Raw genomic sequence first — 25,055 nt, 5'->3', positions numbered from 1 at the left:
TAGAAGGTCGACAATAGTAATAATACTAATAATAATGTTTTTTTTTAAATAAAATCTCCGATGATTAGTGATTTTTGCCAAAAGATCGATTTAAATTAACGTGCGTACGACGCCGAGGTCCATTTCATACTAAATTATATTTGAATACTGAGCTCTTCAGCCGCCCCTTAATCTAGAACACATTTTAATAAAATTGTATACATAATAAATAATATAACTGGATATTAAAATATGATTCGTAATATTCAGGATGAGTTTAACGACACCGATAGACTTTAATAATAATGTTTTTTCCTGCCATTGAACCTAATTGTTAGGTAAACAAACAGTACAATAATTATTACTTTAACTACAGATCAATATTCATCTATTTTTTTACAATTCGTGTCAACAACCGTAATGGGTCGTGTGGAATTAAATACGTGTCCCTGAAACAACAGTTAAATCAGTTATAACTTGACAATTCAGTGTTTGGATTTTTTTATTTTTGGCGAACATGTGCGAATTAGTATTCGCTTATGTAAAATAGGATTTTTTTTTGGATTTATTTAATGGATTTCATCAATACATCATAATATTTAACATAAACTATTACAGTAGATAATTTTATGATACTATTTTGAATAAACTTGTTATCCTAATGATTATGCCGTTCCATTAACGCGCTTAGAGTTTGCCACTCTAATCTGTGATACCTACATGTGCTCCTGTAACCTTGCCACGGCCATGGGCAGTTCTTTCTGAAATACTCACAGTATCATTTTACAGGTCTAACACGTATTATTTGTCACGCCACAGTATATGAGCGAACGAGTTGAAGAAAAGCATCCATATATGCGCCTGTATAGCCACCAAATCCAAAAGAAATCGGCAATTAAGTATTAAGAATCTCTATCTCAGAGGTACACAAATACACTCACTTCACAAGGATTCAATAGTTGATACATCAATCTTCGCATTGTAATACTTCGCACTCTTGTGGCAAGAATTCTATCATCACGGCCAACCCTACCTCCTCATCCTGGAGATTTCAAGAGTTAGCTATGCGCTGCATGTCTGATATGAAGAAATGCTGTGGGCATGGCGTTGAACCAAATAAAATTCTTGTTCTTTTCACTAATAATTCTAGGTGACATAAGTATTATATTTTATGGCAGAACCCCATGTCTGACCAGTTTATATATTGTTTTGAATTACATGAGTGGATGAAAAAGTGGCCAACATCCATTTTCACAACTCACATAAGATTATAGAGCCAATGAAAATGAATGTATTTATAACATTCATACGGTGGACAATAAAGCGCTTTTTTAGTTGCCAATAAAAGCTTCCAGTCAAAGGTGTAAACAAACACCATGTAATTTTGTGAATAAAAAACATTAGTATTATCATTAAACGTACCTAATATTAATAATTTTATTATCGTTTACATTGAAAAAATCGGCACTTCTGATTTATTGGCTCTATAAAAACGATATTTTTTAAACTTACAAACATGCTTCTTAGCTTCTTAATAAAATATTATATGTGAAGTGTTTATTTATGGCATTAATTATTATGACTATTTTCTTTGTTGGCCATTTTTTTCGCCCTTTTGTTGGCTTGTAGTTTTCATGTCTGAAACGTAAAGAAATATGATTTAAGTAGGTAACTATGTAACCATTTAACATACAAATATATTATATAAGTAGAAAAATATGGCAAAAAAATATAAAACAGTGCCATATCGACTGCCTAATCTGCAAACCAGCTAACTCCTTTTGGGCAAATTGTTCAAGGAGAAACAATTTAATAATTTAACTATCGAGCGGAATTTGACAATTCCAAAAATACAGTTGGATTTTTTTATAAATTAGCTGCATTATGAATTAATATACTATTTTAGCTTCCTTTTTATATATAAGGAAAAATCATATAAAGAGAGGTGTTGTTGCTTTTACGATATTGTAAATTTGGCACCTGCAGTTGGCTGTTTTGTGTGAAGAACGATAACGCATTTATTTATAGGCTTAGGTGTTTGAAATTTTATGTGAGCATAAAAAACATCTATTATAAGAAAATGCCATTAAAATCTCATTTTTGGCCAAAAATGCAGTTGGCCGTTTTATAGATTATGCAGTCGATATGGAAATTGATCAAAGGTCCCCGGCGAAGTCTCTTATATTGTTAAGAGTTAGAGCGTGATGCTGAACCATTTGGATTAATTTAACATTAAACGTAAAAACGGTGGAAAATTATAACCGGATTGTTTTGTATATGAGAAATTCGTATTCAATAAATAAATACACATTTTAAATAGAGCACAATAAAATAGGTAGTACCTAACTACACTGCGCATATTGACTTAATTTATGTATGTAATCCTTATTTATATGAATATAGTTTGAAGAAGATTCAACCAGAAAAAGTCAATAGAAACAAACCGAATGACAATATGCTTTATATAATAAAGCCGTTGAGTATATAAGGAGTTATTTTAATGACGTAAATAATTAATAATATTACAAATATTATGTACGGTGTGATTTTAATGACAGACAACTTTGTGTATTTAATGAGAAATGCATTTCCTATTATCATATACAATTATTATCTTTCCCATTTTGTGATGCAAACGTGCGTTATACTTGTTTTTTACATATTTAATATTTTTATTAATATGTACCTACTTCATTCATTTTATATTGTAACCATTACAAAAATTATCAAAAAAAACTTATATAGCAAATAAAAATGAAGACATAATTGCAAATCTATGTATTACTCACTAAAACAATTATTGAAATAATATTGTATTACAATGAAACTATTTGGGTAACGCAGTATGACGGCACAATATGTTGGAAGTGAATATATCACCACAGTGAGAGAAAAGTCAAAAATGCAATTCGTCTTTTCAACACTGCAACTAGGAACCTTAGTGTATATTGTTCTATTCTATGGTATATTACTATTAATATTATTATGGAATCTGATGCTTTTTTCCGTCTCTACATAATGCAATCAATAGATACCGTATGGCACCCCGCAACATGGAAGCCGTTTTGTAACTCGGCTTGTACTTAACTGAGAAAACCTGGGAACAAAATGGTAGGATACTTTTTTGATTTGAGTTTTTCCTGTCGCAATGGAGACGTGGACACTTGCAGAAACCACGCTAAGCAAACTTAAAGCTTTTGAAATGTGGGTATGTTCGGTATCAGCTAAAAGACAATGTTAGGAATGGTGAGGTGACGTGTAAGTTTGATACGGTCGACAGTTTCATATACCTACCTTGGATCTCTTGTAATTCGACATAATGATATTACAGAAGAAATCAACAAGAGAATCATGTCTGCGAATAAATGCTACTTTGGCCTGTTAATACATTTTAAGTCCCGCATACTGTCTCGCCGAACTAAAAGCACTCTTTACAAGACACTTGTAAAGCCAGTGCTCACCTACGCATCGGAAACCTGGACATTAACTCTGCGAAATGAACGAGCCCTGAACATCTTTGAAAGAAAAATTCTCCGCCGTATATATGGACCAATCATGGATGGCACCAATTGGAGGAGAAGATATAATGCTGAGCTCTACGGGCTGTACGAAGATTGCATCGCAGTTCAATCAATCAAGATTGTGAGACTGCGATGGCTAGGTCATGTATGTATGAATGACAATGAACCGGCAAAGAGAGTGGTCCAGCAATCCAATAGGACGTAGAAGAAGAGGGAGGCCAAAGATTCGCTGGTTGGATGGAGCTGCCAGTGACTGCCGTATTCTGGGGGTACCAAATTGGAAAGCGACCACACTGGATAGGGACAGGTGGAGGGAGCTGTTGGAGGAGGTTAGGACCCACACCGGATTGTCGCGCCCCTGATGATGATGAGGTGACGTGTCGCGGGTAAAAATGGCCAATGAAAGGATCAAAAAAGTAAAATTAATATAATCTTTTGAGTGTTATTATTTACGGATGTATAGATTGTATAGATTTACGGTAAGAGACGCCTTGGCAGAGGAAGGACGTCCAGCTCAAAATCCCAGTGACGGGTTTGAGGTCAAGATTCCCTGTTACAAGCGAGGTTCATCCTAGAACCGGAGTGCAAAGTTATGAAGCGTATAATCTAACTGTGAACTTTAATAACGGGTGTTATGAAGATATTTTTATGTCATATACTGACAATTAAAATTACTTACTTTGAGTTAATTGTTGATTACTTCTTGACATTAAAAAGATAACTGAATATTGTCAGCATGAACTATATTAAACTAGTTATATGCACTGAATATATGCACTGATGAAATTGCTCGCAGAACAAAGCTGGGATGGAGTGCTTTCGGACGTCTGAATAGTATCTTCAAGAGTGACCTACAATTATGTCTTAAGCGTAGGGTGTTCAACCAATGTGTGCTACCAGTGCTCACGTATGGCTGCGAGACGTGGATCCTCAACACGAGAGATGTCCAAAGACTAAGAGTCGCACAGCGAGGAATGGAGAGGTGTATGTTGGGCATCACGCGAAAGGACCGTAAGAGAAACAAATGGATTAGGAAACAGACAGGAGTACGCGATGCAATAGACGTTGCCAAATAGCTGAAATGGAGATGGGCGGGGCACATTGCATACCAAAAGGACGGCCGCTGGACAAATGCCGTCATCCAGTGGTACCCAAGAGCCACTAAACGGCCAAAGGGTCGCCCTAAAAGCCGCTGGATTGACGAAATGGTAAAGTTCGGCGGAAATACGTGGCAGCGAACCGAGAAACCGAAAGACCGAGAGAGTTGGAAGAAGCTTGGGGAGGCCTTCATCCAGCAGTGGATTGACCCCGGCTGATGATGATATGCACTAGTGACTGGACTAAATTTCTAAAATGCAAATTATTGTAGTACGTACATACCGAGGTGAGTATATTATATTAAAATCGAAATATCTAAGTCAAAGATGCACTATACGGGATATTTAAGCATAAATAAGATATTCATGAGGATATAACATGTCACCATCAACATCGTAAATGTTCTTTAGTTTGAATTGAATATACAACAAGCCTTTACGATTAATGAGTCGTCCGCGTCTGAGTCAGTGGTTTGAATCCCGCGTCTGATAAATTCACATATACTTAGGTCCTCAGCATAGATAATAGGTTGACTGAACGGCTAATAAAAATTGTCGTAAGTACACCTGGTAAATAATCTCATGATCGTCTAATGACGCTGGATACGGCATCGAAGACTTGGTAACGAAGTGGGATACTTCTACCAAAGGGCACGTACACATCTTTATTCTTTCCTAATATAGAATGGCGATTGGAGATAATCAAATTAACTCCTGACCACTATAATACCAGTCAGCTTTTGACAGACCATGGTGAATTTGCTGCCAAACTCTATGAGTTTAGACTTGTTACCCGGTATACAGTCATGCATCAGTTGTTTATTCTCCCAAGGTGCAGAATCAACCTGCCACTGGTAACGTCAATTGGGAGGGCGATAACTATGTTCAACGAAATTGCTTCGGGTGTTAATATATTCCACCTACGTGAGGATGAGTACAGGTGGACGTTGTTTTATAAATTCTTAAAATAGGGTCTGCTTAACTCATCCGGTGTACTTCCTTGTACCTATCTAATTTATATTTTTTGTATGTACACATTTCTACTGTTTAATAACTTACTATCTATCTCTATACTGATCTATCTCTTTTTTATGTAATACTGTTTTATATTTCTTTGTTTCTAAATGTCATGTTGTGAACGTCTTAAACTTATAATTTGTAATGTCCACAATATGTTAAAAATAAATAAATTGAATTGAATGTGGCGGATAACTACAGGATGCAAACCACATCCTCTGAGAATATCCTAGAATGTGCTCCGAGAGGTAGAAGATGCTTAAGTCGGTATAACCAGCGATTGGGCCCATCAGACCATCCGACCTGGTCGCCACAAAGACCAATTATATTGCATTTTAAAAAATTGCTCATCTATAGTTTTGTTTGTCCGTATTGTTTTAGCTTTGTTTTTTGTATCTTATACGATATCATTAAATTCATTTATTTTTTATAAAAAGTCTCCGTGTCTTTCTCTCACATGGCACTTTTTATTAAATTACGTCTTTTAGTGAACTCAGTCAAAGCTCACTTGAGAGCGTGACAATTTCAGTATTGGGTATCTACTCCTGAGACATTCCCAAGGGTAAACAACTGCTGATGCTTCATATCCAAATCTCGGTTAATCACTGTGGTGCGGGTCATGTTGGTTTGGAGGCTCTATGATTCTTTTGGTTAGTTATCTCTCTGGGCAGTGGCCAAGATCGACATCGAATAATTCGTAAATCCAATAAAATATTGGTATCCATCAAATATATAATATAATACTCAACAGAAAACAGTGATAACAGCATAACATCAAAATTGAGTAAATTGTAAAATTTTCTATGTTCGTACCTATATCATAGTATTCGTTGGGGTCGTTCCATGGCTGTTTTTCACCTGACCCCCATATTAAAAATACCATATTCGCCAAAGTCATTATGACTGCAATTTGTATAAAGACGATTCTCCACTGTGTGTGATCCGTCTGAAAGAAAAATGTTAAAAATATAACACATTTATCAAAGCCAACATGACAAAACTAAAATGATATTAAGCTATGAGTAACCATTGATCGTTGAATCGATGTATTAATCAAATACACATATTATATTATATTGTCACTTCGCTACCAAAATTTAGTAAAATTCTAGTAGCAAAGACGACATGTTAGGCGATTATGTAAATTCTACCTTTTTAAGTCAAATAAATTTAAATCACCAAAGACATTTCAAAGATTAACAAAATACCAACTGACCCAAGTATTAAAATTAGGATTTACACACAGAATAAATGTCGCTAGATTTCAAAATCAGCCAAGTCCATAATAGATGAATAGGAGAAAAATAGCTTTTTGTTTTCTCAAATACACAGTCTCAAGAGTAAAAGTTTATAATATTATTTCGAGTATAGAATATTTAAAATTAATAAATTCCACATTTTTATAATGCAGAAATGTTAGAAAGCAGTAGTTCTTCAGCAATTAAAAAAAAGTCAAAAATACCTAAATGTGGACTTGGCTGATTTTGAAATGTAGCGACACAATTACTAAATCCAATACATATAACCAAAAGCTTGGGATAATCCAAAGTTTTTTATGTGAAGCTTGAAGATATTTCTCCTTGAGATCTCAGAACTCTCTACTTCATTAGTTGAAACGAACCATGCTTCTAACGACAATGCCTCCGTACCTTTTCACATATTGCATACTGGCTGCTATTTTTAGTTAAGAGGACCGACCAATAAAGTCATAGATTTTTTTGAATTCGATTCTTGGTTGGTTTAGGTTTATTGAAAAATAGCTATTTATTTTAGTATGTACATATTATCTTTTTTAGTGAAATTTATTTTATAAAAAAGTATAATATAATATTTTACGATAGGCTTATAATCGCATAGGTTCCGTGTTGGAATTCTGGGTCTGGTAAATTTACAATGTGTATTTGGAGTCAGAGTATGGATCTAATTGATCGAGCAAGCTGCTAACATATATTTCTCGTAAAAACAAAAATGTTTAGATACTTATTATGATCTTCTAAAGATCGGTCATGATTTAAAAATGTATCAGTGAACTACTAAAAATTAAATAAAATTCAAATTCTTCCAAATATGGCTGTAATAGTATTTTTTTCAGTTACCTACGATAGCGTAGGTACCTTCCATCGATAGCACTCTTCATCACTGAAAAACGCACGCTAAATAGGGCATTTAATACAAATATTGAAGAAACCTTTTTCTGCTAAATAGCATTTTCTGTGTCTTCCGACTTCCCTATACAAAGTACTGAAGCGATTTAAGTTTCTCATAAATTCCAGTTTTGTATGCGATAAACAATATTAATACCTTTATCACTCTTTGTAATTTGTATGAAAATTAGTATACCGGGAGTTATTTATATTGAAATATTTACATGGGGTAATTTTTCTGATTCACTTTAATACATTTATATACCTTTGAATAAAACTTACCATCCAAACTCTCCCCGTACCACACCCGAATTTAATCCACAGTGGAACAATTTAACTTCAAACATGCTCAGATATAAATTCTTCTACTGCGCAAAAATCACGCATCTCGCAGCCACAGGTTGCTGTGGTTAGTACGCATATTTGCACGTTACCTAAATATTATTAAATAAATTAGTTGACTTACAGGATCGGTAAGAATAAATCCAATAGATATTGGTGCCAATGTGCTTATGAGATTCGCAGTTGCGTTGCCAATTGCCATGAGAATACCAGCGAAGTTTGGTGATAAGTCAATGTGATTTAACTGTAACAAACATAATCCAAACAATAAATAAATAATATCAAACGTATTATAAATATGAGAAGACAACGGATAAAATTTTTGAAGACAAACTAGAATCCCATAAACCTCCCTGAGAATATGAACGCCAGGTAAAATTAATTATCACCGCAGTTGGATTACTAACATGTAATCCATACATCAGTGGCGAAGAGTAGAGGTAGGCTGTTAAGAACCTACATAACAAGTGCACATTAAGCCTTGTCATTCATACGCATTGAGACTACAAATTGCAGATGTTGTTGGTTAATTCAATTAAGCCCTGCGTAAACCAAGCCATAATAGATAAATTTTAGATATTAATTTATAGATGGAAGAATATTTTTTATCTATTATGGTTTGGATTAGGCAGAGCTAAATGAATTTTTTAAAACGGACAAACGGAAAAGAAACAAATAAATATGACTAAAAACTGGACATTATTTTTCCGGATCGTCCATAGCATACCTAAACTATTGTGATTTGGTTCAGGCTGTGTTCAATTGATTTCTTTAAACTAACCAGAAACATCTGCAATCTGTATTCTTATTTCAATGAAACAAATAAGTGTGACTGAAAAAGTTTAGTGAGCACTTTTTATGTCGGATCTTAACCCCTCGCTACTGCCATACATAAACACTTGTGTAAAGAAAAGCTTTTCTCCTAAACCATCAGGCCGAATTACAGGTGGCAGAGCGGTCAAACCAAATATAATTTACATCGACCAATACTCTTCTAATGCGGTAATTTGTGTTTTAATAATACATAGTAATCATTTGAGATCGGACATTTTTTTAAATAATGATCCAATTAGATTAAAGTGGAGAATTAATTGAACATTAATTCGAACTTAATATTTGAAAATAATTACGGTAGATGCTTATTCACTTACGTTTTAGTCATTCTAAATTCGTGCACTTTTAATTATATCAAAATGACTAAGTAAATACTAATCACACCGTCCGTAATTTTCTATAAACACGTATCTCAAAAAACACAACTTTTCAGGAGTTTTTAGCTTAGAAATAAATTTTCTTCTATGAAATATCCATTTCGTATTTCAAAATTTCGAAAACGGTGTTAAGTTCCTTCAATTTATCGCACTATACTTTTGACCGATCAGTCATATTGTCGGAGATACGAGAATGCGTTGCAACTTTACTGTGAATTATTACTGCAGAATACACTTATCTTGACTTACGAGATAGAGCTTCAGTATAATCATCTGTCGGAGTTCAGTATTCTGTATACTTACAAACACGTAACTCAAGATACGAGTTTTATGTAATTGCTTAAATCTATTATGGTTTAAAGTATGTTTTGAGATACGTGTTAGTGGAATATGTGCGTATTCAAATTCTGAATTCATTAAATAAAACAACTCAAAACTGTCAAAAATTGAGATACGTGTTTGTAGAAAATTAGCGACAATACGTCCTACAATCATTTGTCATTGTGAAAGTCTTCCCGAGCGTTTCTAGTCTTCTGTCTTTTTAGTTAATTGCTGACATGTTTATATTAATAAAAAATGTCTTTCTTATACATGTTACTATAATTTCTGAAAAAAAATAATAGATTGTTTCAGAAATTATACATGTATGGAATAAATAGGACCTTTTTTATTTACTTATCAACATTTATCGAAAATAAATTCCATAGTTATTTCCAAAACCCTTAATTCAACTCTTTTTTAATCCATAAATAATTTAAGAGTTTGTTGATAAATTAAATCCTATCTTTTTATTCTCTTATTTACACTCATTCTTACACATACCTACCTACATATCTTTTAGTCGAAATGGCCCTCAGCATTTCAATTAAACTTAATACTACTCTTTCATAATATTATCTTCTCTCTTGCAGTACATTAAAGAGCACTCGATTGCGGTGGAAGTTGTATTAAAACAAATAATAACCGTCCTGAGAGAGCTTGAGTTTATTCCAGCTAATAGCCCTTTCCTTTATACATATGCTTTTACAGATTCATCGACCCTTTGTTTTTCTTTTGCCCATTCGAATTTCTTTAATATTCATGCCACTTTTCTTCTGTCAGTATTGTTATCTTCCGAGTCTAAAATGATACCAGCGTTTAAGACGAGTAATAACACAAATTACCTCCTTGATCTGATTTCCCCATGTTTAACTTTAAATTTAATTCTCATCTTTTAATTATAATTAAACAGTTCATCTATCAATTAATCAATTACCTATACTCCATTTCTTTTAAATATAACAATGATAACTGGTGATAGGTACATACCAACTAGATTAAATTATTATAATTGGAGTTATTTTTAATTTAAAAAAATATATTTACCATCATTCCGACACTTTGTCCTGCACAAAGACCAATAGCAAGAGTTAGTACTGCAACTGAAAGTGGTATATTTTCTGTTGGTATAAATCCTAGCGATACCAATGCTCCACCATATCCAAAAGTCCCTACAAATATTAAAACATTATCACATAAAAGTAAATTGGAAAATTTATCATTTTTTTATATTATCGCCATCGAGCATGCGAGAGACCACATTTCTGTAAATTTTCATAAAATCAACATCTAATTTTCGATTAGTCAGATTCGAGACACTTGAGCGTCAGTCAATACCGATAATAATATTATAACACAACTGTATGCTTGCAGAAAGAGAATCATATCACAACAGAAATGGTTTTTAATCGATTTTTGACACGATCAATTGTATTTTTGTAGCTCCTTTACGCTCGATAGTTTTTTAGAGAACGTTGATGTTCTCGCATTTAAATAAAAAAATATTATGTACCTATTATGTACAATACACGACAGTGCACAAAATATCTATCACTTTCATAAAAAAAACAGACAAAAAGCATCTTAAACCATTTCTAAAACTTTCCAAAAAGTAATAAAGCGAGAAAGCACTGCAATGATTTTTTTAATAATACTATTTTATAACAGAGGATAAGGCTTAAATAATGAAACCTCTTTCAAGTTAAAAGCCCATTATTGATTTGTACACAATCAAAATAAGAAGTTTCCATAATTCTATATTAACTGAGTTTATAATTAAAAAAATCTTATATGTGTTTAGTTATTCATTATATTTATGTCATATATATATTTGTGTGATGTATTTTATGCGTTAATTTGTAGATATGAACAACATATTATTAATAATTTTAATATATTATTTGAAAATCCTCTGAAATATACCAATGGAAATAGTAGGATTTCAACTCACATTTTTCTATTAATTCATACTAATAATTACGCTAACTGAAAGTTTCAAATTTTGCCAATGTAATGGCAACATATTGTAATAAATCGAACAATCATTATCATCTTTCTGAGATTTTTAAAAATCATTTATTTTCATTAATAAGAATCTAACAATCTTAAATCATGTGAATCAATTCTTCAGATTCAACAGATTTTGTTTTTACGAGAAATGAATGTTAGTCACTTGCTCAACCTATTAAGCCTATACTCTGACTTCAAACACACATTGAAAAACAATATGTGAATTTTCCAGACTTAGGATTCGAACCTGCAACCCCACGACATTATAAACCGACGCGTAAGTCGCTCGGCCATCGTGGGGTTATCAATAGTAATTGATTATTTTTAATAAATACCATATTTATTAATGATAGCCGTACATCTTGATTTAGAGATAGTTCCAATTTTAATTCAACACAACTCAATTAAGATGTTATCAAGTATATTTTTATGACTTAATTATTATTTATATTATATTACCAATTGAAGTAGCTATCCTTCTTGCCACAGTAATAGAGATGATTTTTTTATTGACCGAGTAATCAGACAAAAAGCTGATGATGACCCCAAAAAGACACATCATTGCGTAAGGCATTGCTGAATATATGCCACTCTGTAACAATAACAACAAATGCATTAAGTATCCATAGTGACCATATTTCCTTAGCGGCAAAGACGACATTAGGGGTTTTTTGTGAATTCCAGAAGTGCAAAGCAGAAATCAGATTTTCCTTAAAATCATTTGAATGTCAAATATTTATAATACAGGATAAAATAAACGCCCATTTTTGTTAATAATTTGAATTACCTGAGTTCAAATAAATATAAAATCAAACGCTTAAAATCCAGGAAAACAAAATTAGCATTGCCACCATTGCCTGATTCGGGTATTTTATTGTGAAGTTAAACATCTGCTAGCTAAAATTTATTGCCGCTTATTATTTTACCTTGTCATGTTAGCATTACTAAATATTTTATATGATAACATTGTGCGTCAGGAAATCTATTAATAAATAAATAAACTTCACCGAACTAAACCGCTAGGCAAGGACGTTTTGAAGATCGTTCATTACATAGTCAAATTAAATGCAGAGAGGCATCATACAAGTGTGCGGCGCCTTATGGATTCATCTGTTTACTGGTCGCCCTATTGACTACGGTTTTACTGCACCTACTCAATTGAGGTGCACGGAGAGCAAGTAAAAGATATTGATTTCAAACAAAAAAAATAGTAGCTGAAAAGAAAAAGCACTCTCTCCATCACCTATTGAGACATGCTGATAAATTAATAACAGAGTATCGAGAGGAATTCAGGTGCATTATAAGTTTTAATAAATTATATTAATAACGAGATACTTTAATATTAATATTATCGACTGAAGGTACTTGATGGAATTTGAATTTAAATTCTAATGGATTCAAGCTCTATACTATTCCATTTAGGTCGTTTTTTGCGACCCGGGTTTCGCCTTTCGGCATCTTTAGGCGCCGTGTATACTCACCAAAGTTAAACACACACTGACAATGAACTCTCTTTACTCTAGCTTATATAATAAATCAATACAATAAAGTAGGTAAAAACTCCATTACCTTCCTATCAAGTCAAAGGTTACAAAAAATACAATAAACAAATTATGAATAGTTGAATTGTCAGTAAAAAACCGAATTATTAAAAACCCTACTTCTATTATTGTTAAAATCAAAAATGACTAAGTTACTTGGCTTAATTCGGACATTACAACTGATAATCGCTGTCGTTTATTTAAAAAATGGAGATTAACCCTTTTGGTACAAGTCGGTTGTGGGGAATACAGCGGCAAACACATTTTCAAAATAGCCGATATACTGGATTATTTGTTAGGTTAACCTAACCTTATCTAACCTAAACTAACCCAACCTAACAAATAATTCACCAAATCGGCTATTTTCGTGTCTGCCGCTGTATTCCCCATAACCGACTTGTACCACCCTTATGCTTTTAACCTACTTATATGCGATTATAAATTCTACATAACTGTGTCTTATACATAATTAAACATAAATTTCACAGTCTCAAATAATCCTTTATAGAAAAATATTGATTAGTTATTAGTAAATAAAAAAGGACAAAAAATAGGGTCCAAACATTCACATTAAATACTTGCTATCAAATTAACAACAACATTATAATATAAGTACTCAATTTTCATGGGATATAATGCAATGCTAGGAATACAATCCATTTTTCATACAAACATGTAACATGGTTGTGCTCTATTTTATTCATACGTATGTATTTCAATACTACTAGTTATTTATTTATAGGTATGTAATTTGAACTCATTAAATCTTAAGCACCTCGATTTAATAATTAGACATGTTTTTATCGACAAGTACATATAATAATATATATAAATATATTTTCAGATAATAATAAAATTACGCTTTACCTAATCAATATAATATCATATTACATAATACTGTTTTTGTTATTACATCGTATATTATTGTATATATAATACTTGACGTTATATATATAATTTTATATGGCCTCAGTGTAAATATAAACAATATTTGGATTATTAAATTAAGCGACATTAAAGAATGGTAATTTACGATTTTTATTAATCTGAGATACGTGTTTTATAAGTACAACATGATAAAATATGTCACTGATAAAAAAATAAAAAAAAAATTTGTTAGAGTATGCCTAACTTAATGCGTTGGTTTTTTTGCACGCAGGCGGCTGTATCCCCGGATGCGGCCCTGATTATGGGTGTGTATCTTATGACGAAAATCGTTACTCATTTTAAGTACGCAGATTCGACACCTTCAAATTCATACGATTATATAATTATATATTCAACATGTGCTTGGCATTATAACACGTATTCAAACGGTTCCACTAACAAATCGACAAAAACTAGCGTGAGTAATGAACGACCTACGTCACATAGGCAGTCTTTTAGTATGCCGAGATTTATTCAAAAGTAATATGCATATCTTTTTACTGGGTTATTTAATTTTGATAAAAATATCTTCTTAGAAATTGCAAAATTATATTCACAATATTTCCTCGACAGTTTTAACGTTTTTAGTCTTTATAACTCAAAAGAAAAAATGTCGATTTGTATATTATAAATATGAGATTTGATACTGTTTATATTTGTATTTATGACAAAGAATATATATATTTCTTTGATAAGGTTAATTTATCTTCTAAATTAAGACACATTGTTAATAATTCGCTTTGAACAAAATCGTTTTATTTTATATAAGCAATGATAAAATGACATAAGTATTTTTATAATAACAAAAATTCAATTGCAATTTTAAATAAATTAAAGTATAACACAGTTAACTGTCGATTTATTGATTCAGCGAATTAGCCATGATGAAAAGATATTAAAAAAACTGACATACTATCGTTTTCATACTACTTTACTAGATATTTTCTCGTACAGATAAAAGTAAATCTGTGATAAATATAAATAGAGTAAAAAATCGCAAACCAACAAAAAGTTTTGAATTAAACTTACACCATATAATATCAAACATTGGCTTACTAAGCAGTTGAAATATTAAATTTTGAATTTTTCAATCAAAATATTTATGTCATCCCTAAATTGTATGTAGGTATACGAACTCCGAATGGTGACCATTCACCTTTAAAGGGAATAATTCACCCACTAGAAGCATCTGGCGGAAAAATACGAAATTTATAATCTGAGACATTTTTTTGATAAATAAATAAGAAACATATACTTATTTTATTTAAAGTCAAAGATATACTTACGAGTACAATTAAAAAAAACGTTACAAAATGTTTATTGGTTAACGGATCCCATCTTATAGTATTATTATTAAAATTTTGTTTATGTTTGCTCTCATGTATAGAAAATATTTGTGACCACTTAATTCATTTTTTTTTCTTTTCTTTTGACTATGTTTCATACTAATAGGATCATATGGGCCTCCACAGGTTGAAGGTTTGCATTAACAGATGTTTGTATTTACGAGAAATGGTTGTTAGCCACTTGCTCAACCTAGTGGGTATGTTTTGGAAAAATGTTCCCGCCTCCGCTCCCGTTATGTATAATATGCAGTCACGTCGATGCGCGACCGTCTATCATAACCCTTAAGTGTGCCAGTTCAAAGAATTTAAGTCCTCATTTTTGTCCCGAGCGGAGCCGCACGGGACTGGTGATGCAGCCTTGCACCGAAGTGCAAAAGTAAATGGATTTTATTTATTTATCGGCAACTATCAAAGTGTCTTTAGTTTGACAAGTCGCAAGGGGAATCGGAGTTGTCCCGCTATCCAAACGCTCTGGTGAATTTAGTAAAGGCCTCAAAATTGGCCTCGGTTGCCACCATATCCGCGTGTCTTATTGGGCCCGAATGGGGTCGGGCCCGGGCAAACAACTCCGCTCGTTCGAGGCCCATGAGTGGACAGTCCCACAGTACGTACCTAGTAGGTATATACTCTGACTCCAAACACAAATTGAAAAACAATATGTGTATTTGCCAGATCCTGGATTTGAACCTGAGACCGGCGACATTACAAGCCGACGCGCTATTGTAACCAATTCATAGTTATAATGTATTTATATAATTTTATTATAAACATCGTTTTTTACAACAACAAAAAAGTCTACAATATGAATTTTTTGATATTTATATACTTACATACTTATCTTAAATTGCAAGCTACGTATTTTTTCGCTAGATTACTCAGGTAAGTAAAGTATTTACCTTACTGCTTTCTTTTGTATGTCTGCTGACATACAGAATATTTTCATTATCACCAATTAGCAAGACGAGGAGAAAAGCAAAAAATAGTCTAGATAGAATTCAAATGGAGAGTATAAATGTTTGTGGAAGAATGCCGCTTGAAAGGGAGAGATTTGGAAGAACAAAGATCTCGCCTTTGATTTAAAATAAAAGCTCAAAAAGTTAAGCACAGGAAAAATTGAACCAACAAAATAAATACATTAGATTCGATACAAGTGCGTTTATATATGCTATATAATTATGATAATTTAGTTACAATGATTTTTTTACCATTTGCATATTGACTCCAAGCGCCATTTTCAAGAAGCTCGGAGTCTCCAATAGCATAGCAACAAATCCATAATTTGAGCCAATTTGTACCACAAGCAGAGCCCAAATGGGGACAGATGTGGCAATAGACTTCCATGGAGTCTTCAGAACCTAAAAAAATTAACATTAATCATTTTCACTAATTTTCACATAAATCTTGCTCTCCGTGATATAAGAAAAAGTCGTGAAAACCTTTAGCCATATTCCTGTTAAATTCTTTTAACACTACAACCCAACTGCAGTAGTGAAACAAATCTCAGATGATAAAATCATACAGATGTGCAGTATCTCGACGTTAAAAGATATCAAACCCGAACACCCAGTATGAGAACTCATTGCCTTACGCGTTCAACAACGAGGACCAACCACCACAGAACATAATATGGTTACCTACCTAGATCATTTTCTCTCTCTACTCGGCCGTTCACTCGTGGATGAGAATCGTGACCACGCTTAAATGTAATTACCTTCTGAGCAACTAAGACTCCACTCCTCAAGGTTATCCGCTTCTCTCATGGTGGAATGAACGCTGTCCACAGTAAGCTCCTTCACTTCCTCTGCTTCGGTTTCCCTGGAGGCTATCCAAAACCACCAGTTTCTCCAGATTATCTGGTGAGTGCGTCTCAGACATACTGTCTTTTCTTTGTTTGGAGTCTCTACAAACTATTGGGTGCCAACACCACATTTTGGAAGCATCGATTACCTTCCGTTCTCTTTCCCTTCCAACGTAGGTACATTCAATAGGTATTATCCAAAATTATGTATAATGTTATCTGTTTGTGGTTTAAACGCATTTTTCTATCACTTGTCGGACGATTGTTTTAAATAATTAACCAAGTATAAAGTGTAAATAATTTTATAACACATCAGAGAATTAATAATATATAATGACTAGAAAAAATATTTTTGAAAAAATACGACATCCAGCAGGATACAAACCTACACCCCTCGGATTTTGCGTATATGTGTCCTGATAACTGAGCTATAGATGACTTTCTAATTGCAACGAATTTAACTAGTGGTTATTAGTGGTATTATAATACTCTCTGAAGCGCTGTTTAAATTGCATTATTATTGGCAGTCGGCTTTTTGTATTTGAAATCGAAATTCCTATTGATAATTATGCAATTATCTTAATTACTAACCGGTGTCCAGATCTCTCCAAATTTTTGTTATAAAGTACTTGCGAATAATTCGAATAATTCACAAGATTTAAGAATGTAACATTCTTTATTGAACGTACATCTCAGTGAAATCTTGCTGGAAGTCGAATTTTTTCAATATGATTTTTCTAGTCGTTATATATTTCTCTGAGGTGTTTTCAAGTTATCTGTGTCCAATAAAAGAATGGTACATTCATAAATCTCGTGATTTATTTGTTGAATAAAAGAAATGGTTTATTAAATAAACCAATTAATCTTCTGGTGAATTATTCTTACTATCGCTTGTGACTAAGATATTATCATTATTTTTCGTTGACGTGTTGACTTTTCCAAGTTTTTCCAATATATATATATATATAATATGTATGTATATTTAATAAATAACGCCATATTCGTGTATATTGTGTAAGTATTGAATAAAAAACAATTAAAATTAAAAATATGTTAAATATCTGATTTAAGTATATATCTTCTTTCTGCCAAGAATTATTGACAGTTAACATCAAAGTGATAAACAGTCTTAACAACAAATCTGACGTGAAACGAATTCCAAAGAATATTTTCAAATAACATTTTTCATGTACATATTCACCAAATTATACCTATTGTTTCAATTATTATAGCTCATACATATTCATAGTGTGCAGTTACATACATTATATATAATGTTTTTTACTCGTAAACTACATACAAACAAGTTCACAACAACAAAAAACATCGTAACTTACCCACAGTTTGCGTCAGGTATATTACGAAAACACGTGATTACCTATTTACTATAAGCAAGTAGGTATTATTTTCGTTTACGCATTCATTGATGACGCATTTTTTATGAATGAACACAGCTGATCCCATTGATGAGAATACATTGTAGGTTACGGTGTAATATACCGAGCGTCCGATGGTGATCATAGATGGTGTGAATTATAAAATAAACTTAATATTAAATACACAATCATTTTAATAAATAAACAAAATAAACATTTAATTTTATAATTGGTAAATAAATGCGATAATTCTTATGTGAATAATATTTTTTTGTAGCAAATTCAAGCGAAATTATTTTTACTTTTAGGGAATAGACATGAATGCTACTGAAATGTATTGAATTTGTACCTATTTGTTAAGAAATAAAGTCTGTATGAACACTATAATACAGGTGAGAATAATGTTCGAATTATTAATATCAACGATAAAATTGATAGTAAAATATAAAATTCGGTTTGTAATACTTCATATTATATTATAACTCAATTTAACAACTTGGGTTACTCCTTTCAGTATCTTCAGACTTTATGCAATAATTTATGGTTAATATACAACTAACATCAAATTAAAATGTCGTTATATCGAATTAGAGTTACATAATAATTGACATATTAAAATATCGCAAAAATGATATTATTTATAAGTAATAAAATTGCCCACCCATAATACCATATATTATTTATTGTTTTTTTTTTAACTCTCCAAACTGAATTTAGTGTAACCTAAGGTGCAGGGGAGGTACACGAGTCGATGTGTGGACGTACGCCAAAATTTTTTTTTTATATCGTTTAAATTTTAACACGTATTTTGTTAATAATTAAATAAGTACATTTGAACAAATAACATTTAAATTTATCAAAATTATCCCTCAGAAATTGATAATTAATGTTTTAAAAAAATGACTGCATAGAAGCTAATCAGGTTGGAGATAATTTGGAGAGTGTTTCTAGTGTTTCTACCTCGAATTAAAACAAAATAATTACGAAATCATTTTGTTACCGTTTGTTATTTTGACCCGATTAAAAAAGCGATTCATTTATTTTCATATCAGTTTATTTTTTAAAATTTAGAATTTACGTTTAAGTGTATGTTTTCTCTCATCTTATCCCATTTAATACGTATTCTCTCTGTTTCACTGTCTCCTACACATTAACATATGTTTTCTCTCATGTGTTACAGATAATAATCAAGAGAAATATATAATAAAAATTCTGTAATAATACTATGCAATGCAATACAATGAGTATGTAACGGAGATAATTATTATAGTTACCTTATGACCTCTTGTTTGTCCAAGTGACGTTTCAATATAATTCCTTTCCTCCAGAGAGATGGATGAATGAAGCGCTGGTCTGTTGCTTCCAAACCATGACCAGAGCATACCAGTAAATAGAGCAAAGCCTCCAATTGCTTGAAAAGATACTGCCCATCCGAAACGATTTGCCAGGAAGCCTACCAGTGGCAAACCAACAACTGTACCTACAGTACTACCTGTGTTATAAAAAAATAAGAAAATTATTACGCTGGCCTTCGCAATGGTCCTAGTCAGGCAAATGTTGGAGACTATTAATGATGCGTTTTATGATATACCAACACTGCGTCGATAGACGGCAAAAATATGCGTAAGTCACTCTCTTCACAATGGTGATCACCACGTGACCACCGACATTTGATTAAGATTTGTATGTCCGTATTGTTTTAGCTTTGTTTTTTGTATGATATATTTATTAATTAGAATATTTTATTTTTGTTAGCGCACCATGATCCTCTCCCATGGGCACTTTTCATTATAAAATCTCTATTAACTCAGTCAAAGTACACTTGAGTGCATGGTGACCTCAATCTTGGGTATCTGCTCCAGGGGCATTCCCAAGCATAAAAACTGTTAATGCTTCAAACCAAACATTGGGCATCATGATAAGCTTGATTGAGACCGAATATGGTACGGGGCGGGTTGGTTTATATTTGTGTTTTTTCTTCTTTTTGGTGCTAGCTTAATAACTAAGGTTCGTAATTTTACCATCTGACAGCCTTCTCCATGGCTTGAGTCACCCCATATTCGCACTCAGGTAGCCCATATGTCAGTGGAAAACCTGAGGCATTTTCAGCCTTCTATCTGGATGGCACTCTTCCTCGTCATCTTCGACTTTCAACTTCATCAAACTCTACAAGTTTCTTTCAATATTGTCACCATCTCAGAGATCTATATACTCAAGCTACTTAAATTTACATGTTACGCCACTGTGGTCTAACATACATAGGGTTTACTTTTATAGGTTTCTGTTACTTTACCTGACTGTACAAAATAGCCCAGTCGACTTCTTTCACTAACCGGCGCCCATTTACTAAGCATAGCGTGACCTGATGGCATTAGGCAAGACTGTGTCAATCCTTGCCCCATTCTACAGGCAAAGGCTGCTTTCCATCCACCCTAAAAAGAGATCATTTTTCAAAATTAATACCATCGACTTATCGGAGTATTTGATGAAATTTTAATTTAAATTCAAAATGATTTAAGTTCTGTACTCTTCCACACGAGTTTTTTTTTGCGACCCGAAATCTTCAAGCACTATTCACACTGTCGTATTGCATAAAATACACAACTGACACATAACATAATTAAAAACGGTTTAGATATATATAAAAAACCAATACATAAAACATGATCACTAAGTAAAGCATTATTCAACTACTTATGGAAAAACTGAAGTATTTGGAAAAATCGTACCTACAGTAATATGCAGATTGTACCCTTACTCATTGGTCATTACATCAATAAACTTTTAATTAATTCGTACCAACTGAATTTATCACAATGCATTTTCAGCGTATTGAGACCTATTTATTGTACATATTTTAAGTTACTAAAACAGTGATACCTAACACTTTTCATTGTAGAAAATCTTGAAATCCAATATTATAAAATCACTTTCTGATATATACCTATTAGGATCAAAGTAACCAAAATATAATGAAAAAAAAATAATTATATTATTAACTGGTTACAAATAAACAAACATTTTACGTGTACCTATTTAGTGTTACTATAATTATTTCTTTTATGGACTTATTCAAAAATAACTACCACTAAAAACATCTCACAAAACTCACTGTTTAAGCAATAAAATACGTATTTCGTATAAAAATTCTCGCGTAAGTATGGTTGAGAATCACTGGCTTTAACCTTAGTAATAGATTGGAGGCGCTAAAGATCCTGGCCTGAGGGTCCGCTTCAGGATGCGGGGCCATTATCATCGCTCTAGGTATACCTACTGAAAGTCATCGGGCTCACTCCAGTCAAGCTGCTTTAATAATTTTTAAGGGTAAATAGTTTGTGTGAGATTGTATCACCTTGCCGGACGCCTTAATGTTGAGTTGTAGAGAAATAATTCTGCGCATTCAGTAGCGATCTAGTGCTGAAGTTTTATTGTATTATCATTCAGCCTGATAATATCATTGGTTATTAGAGTATGCTGTACATTCGAAGTTTAATTAACATAACGTTAGTGAAATATAGTTTACTTACAAAATGAACGGCGTAGGGAAGAACTATACATATCGACCCATTAGCAAGCATTGCTATCACTAACAGAATCTTAGGTCCAAATCTGTTGGCCATATAACCTACTGGGATCTGCGTCAGCATATAGCCCCAATAAAAAGCACTTAAAATATAGTCCTGTGTCTTTTTATCCCAGTCGAAAACCTAAAAACAAATTATTTTATGAGACTATTGCCAGCTTTAAAAACAAAGATTGTTTATCTATGTTTTAAATCTGTGTGGTGTATTTGGGACATAATATTATGAGTATTATACTCACTTGTACGTGTGTCGTGTTACTTGAAGTATCAGTCATGGCAATAATCGCTACACTCATATTTACTCTCATTATATAACCAACAGCAACCAGCAGAAACACTAAAAACGTCTGAAAATGGCGGTGACCGAGACCATAACCTAAAAACAGGAATCAAAAGAAGATCACATAAAAAATATTGTAGGAATAAGTTAATATCTAGATTAATGTCATAGTTATGCCTTATGGGTAAAATACTTGATATTTTCATGGGGTAGTATTATTAATTTAGTCACAACCATGGGCCCCATATTGTGAAGCGGGTCCCCAGGCTAGGATCTTTGGCGGGCCCCCCTACCTATGCTAAGGATAAAGGCATTGTGACGCTCTGCAGTAGCGTTTTCCAAATGGTGTACGCGGTGAAATTAATGTGTATGTTTAGTGTTTTATTGTATATTTTAATACATCCATTTGAATTATGGAGATGTCGAGTATTGATATACAATTAAAAATTGTATCGTACAACTACAACTTAAAATAATAATATTATTGAAGGAAAATAGCGCCTAAATTTTTGATGTATGTTGTGAGTGATAGATCTCACTTATCTGATCGTCTCGCCTCGCCGGGCCCCTCCTGAGCCGGGGCGTCCAGGCTAGAGCTCTGTCACCCCCCCCCCCTTGTGGGGGCCATAGTCACAACGTCTTAAACTTCAGCAACAGAGAGAAGGGTTGTGACTTTCTGATGTGTTTGAAAATATCGAACAACTGAAATATTTCCTGGCATCGGCGAGGATCATCAACAGAATTAGAGAGATAGTTTTCACAACAAATCGTCACTCAGATAAGAGAATAATATATCACAGCGGGTCACATTGAAAGTCTCCATAGATAACTAAAGCGACTGCAGATCTACGGAATAAGTTTGAAATAAAGATTCTGCCACGAATTTATGAGCATTCAAATGATAAAGAGAATCTGGTACAATGTCGATACTCTGTGCACATAAGCAAGCTGTAATTTAGAACCCAGTATTTATTTATTTATTTGAAAAATACACGTTGAGTTCATAACAAATTATTAATTCAGGACGTTCACAACATGAAATTTAGAATAAAAATTACAAGTAATCAGTTCGGAAAATCAGAAAAAACAAAGTGGAGGAAAAAAAATATGCAAAAATAGATACAAAAGAAATAAAATTTAAAAAAATAACAATGATTCAAAAAGTACAAATTAAACAATAAAATAGAATTTAAAAAACAGAATATATAAAGGATCGCCAAAAATATCTACATTTCTAGGGAGTGCATTGACCAACCGCACAGCCCTCGCTATTGGTGCCTGGTGAGCCTGACATGAGGAAACAGCTTTCACCCAAAATAGGTCATGGCTGCGACCACGCATGTAATTGACGGGTGCGTAAAAATTTAAATTTTCTAGAATATCGGTATTGAAAATGATACCACGTGAGAGCAGGTAAAAATGCTTTAAGAGCAGAAGTGACCTACGAGCTTCAAGAGAATGAAAGGCGAGCATGCCTTGAAGAAAGTTAGCCGGAAAAGACTCGTTTGAGAAGATGTCAAAAGGAAAATAATTATAAACTTTAAAATAGAGATGACGAAGAATTTTTTTCTGAACACGCTCTAAAACAAGCTTATAGGAAACTTCATAAGGACTCCAGATGATGGAGCCATACTCAAGAATACTCCGTACTGACGACACATAGAGTGTACGTAAAACAGTTGGATTCTTGAATGACTTGGCGTGTCTCATGACGAATCCTAGAAGCTTGCTCGCACGCAATGCCGTAGAAGTGATGTGCGAGCGAAATGATAAACGTGGGTCAAACAATATGCCAAAATCTTTAATTTCTGATTGACGCTTCAGTAATCTATTTGACATATTATTATAGTTGAAAATAATTGGAGATCTTGATTTCGAAAAGCTAATACACACACATTTATCAGTATTAAATTCGAGTTTATTTTTTTTCGCCCAAATTTCAATTGAATTGAGATTATTTTGTGATATGTGACAATCTAATTCACTGTAAATTGACGCATATTATTATTAGAATATTATAAGTATATAGTATAAGTATTACATCTGGCAGTGATCCACGAATCTTTAACATTGTGATTCTTCAAATAATTGAACAAACGTTATATTTTGACTGATGACTATAAAAATAAGAACACTTATTTTTCGTCATAACAAATAAATACTCATTTTCCGATTCGTCGTGAAAATGATAAGTTTTGATATTATTTTCGACACTCATTACACACATCGTCAAACTATTTCCTACTGCGCAACAGTAAAGAGAATTACGCTAAGTTTAAACTTCTCCCACTTTTTCAGTCATGCAAACGAATCAAATGATACGACAAAATCACACGGGTTTCCTCTTAGTTCATTTTAAAACCACTTTTATGTAAGCTGATTAAGAATATAAATAATTACAAGATAAAAAGAACTTTTTATATACCACATTTTTAAATTTTAAAAACTTTAATAAACTTGACAATTCTATGTATTAATAATTTAGGACAAATAAGGCAATTGTCAACAAATCATTTTTTTGCTATTTTGCAACAAACAAACAAATATAGAATACTGAAATGTCAT

At 32.6% G+C, this 25,055-nt stretch overlaps 1 protein-coding gene across 1 annotated transcript in view; it reads right to left on the bottom strand.

Annotated features, from left to right (window-relative positions):
- Positions 1–489: 489 nt before the first annotated feature.
- The window catches only part of LOC147073701 (putative inorganic phosphate cotransporter), a 36,526-nt gene continuing 11,960 nt past the window's right edge, over positions 490–25,055 (bottom strand). The window contains exons 2-11 of the mRNA XM_085944582.1: positions 22,450–22,586; positions 22,155–22,334; positions 20,921–21,059; positions 19,902–20,119; positions 16,659–16,808; positions 12,099–12,231; positions 10,677–10,801; positions 8,225–8,344; positions 6,428–6,560; positions 490–1,617 (exon numbers count right to left, since the gene is read on the bottom strand). Coding sequence (XP_085800708.1) covers positions 1,562–1,617; positions 6,428–6,560; positions 8,225–8,344; positions 10,677–10,801; positions 12,099–12,231; positions 16,659–16,808; positions 19,902–20,119; positions 20,921–21,059; positions 22,155–22,334; positions 22,450–22,586 — 1,391 coding nt within the window. The 3' untranslated portion in view covers positions 490–1,561. The remainder of the gene's footprint in view (positions 1,618–6,427; positions 6,561–8,224; positions 8,345–10,676; positions 10,802–12,098; positions 12,232–16,658; positions 16,809–19,901; positions 20,120–20,920; positions 21,060–22,154; positions 22,335–22,449; positions 22,587–25,055) is intronic.

The sequence above is a fragment of the Rhyacophila brunnea genome, unplaced genomic scaffold (genome assembly GCF_057557595.1).
Source record: "Rhyacophila brunnea isolate RB1 unplaced genomic scaffold, BYU_Rbru_1.0 scaffold_17, whole genome shotgun sequence".
NCBI lineage: Eukaryota > Metazoa > Arthropoda > Insecta > Trichoptera > Rhyacophilidae > Rhyacophila > Rhyacophila brunnea.
This window is presented reverse-complemented; position numbering and strand designations above follow the sequence as displayed.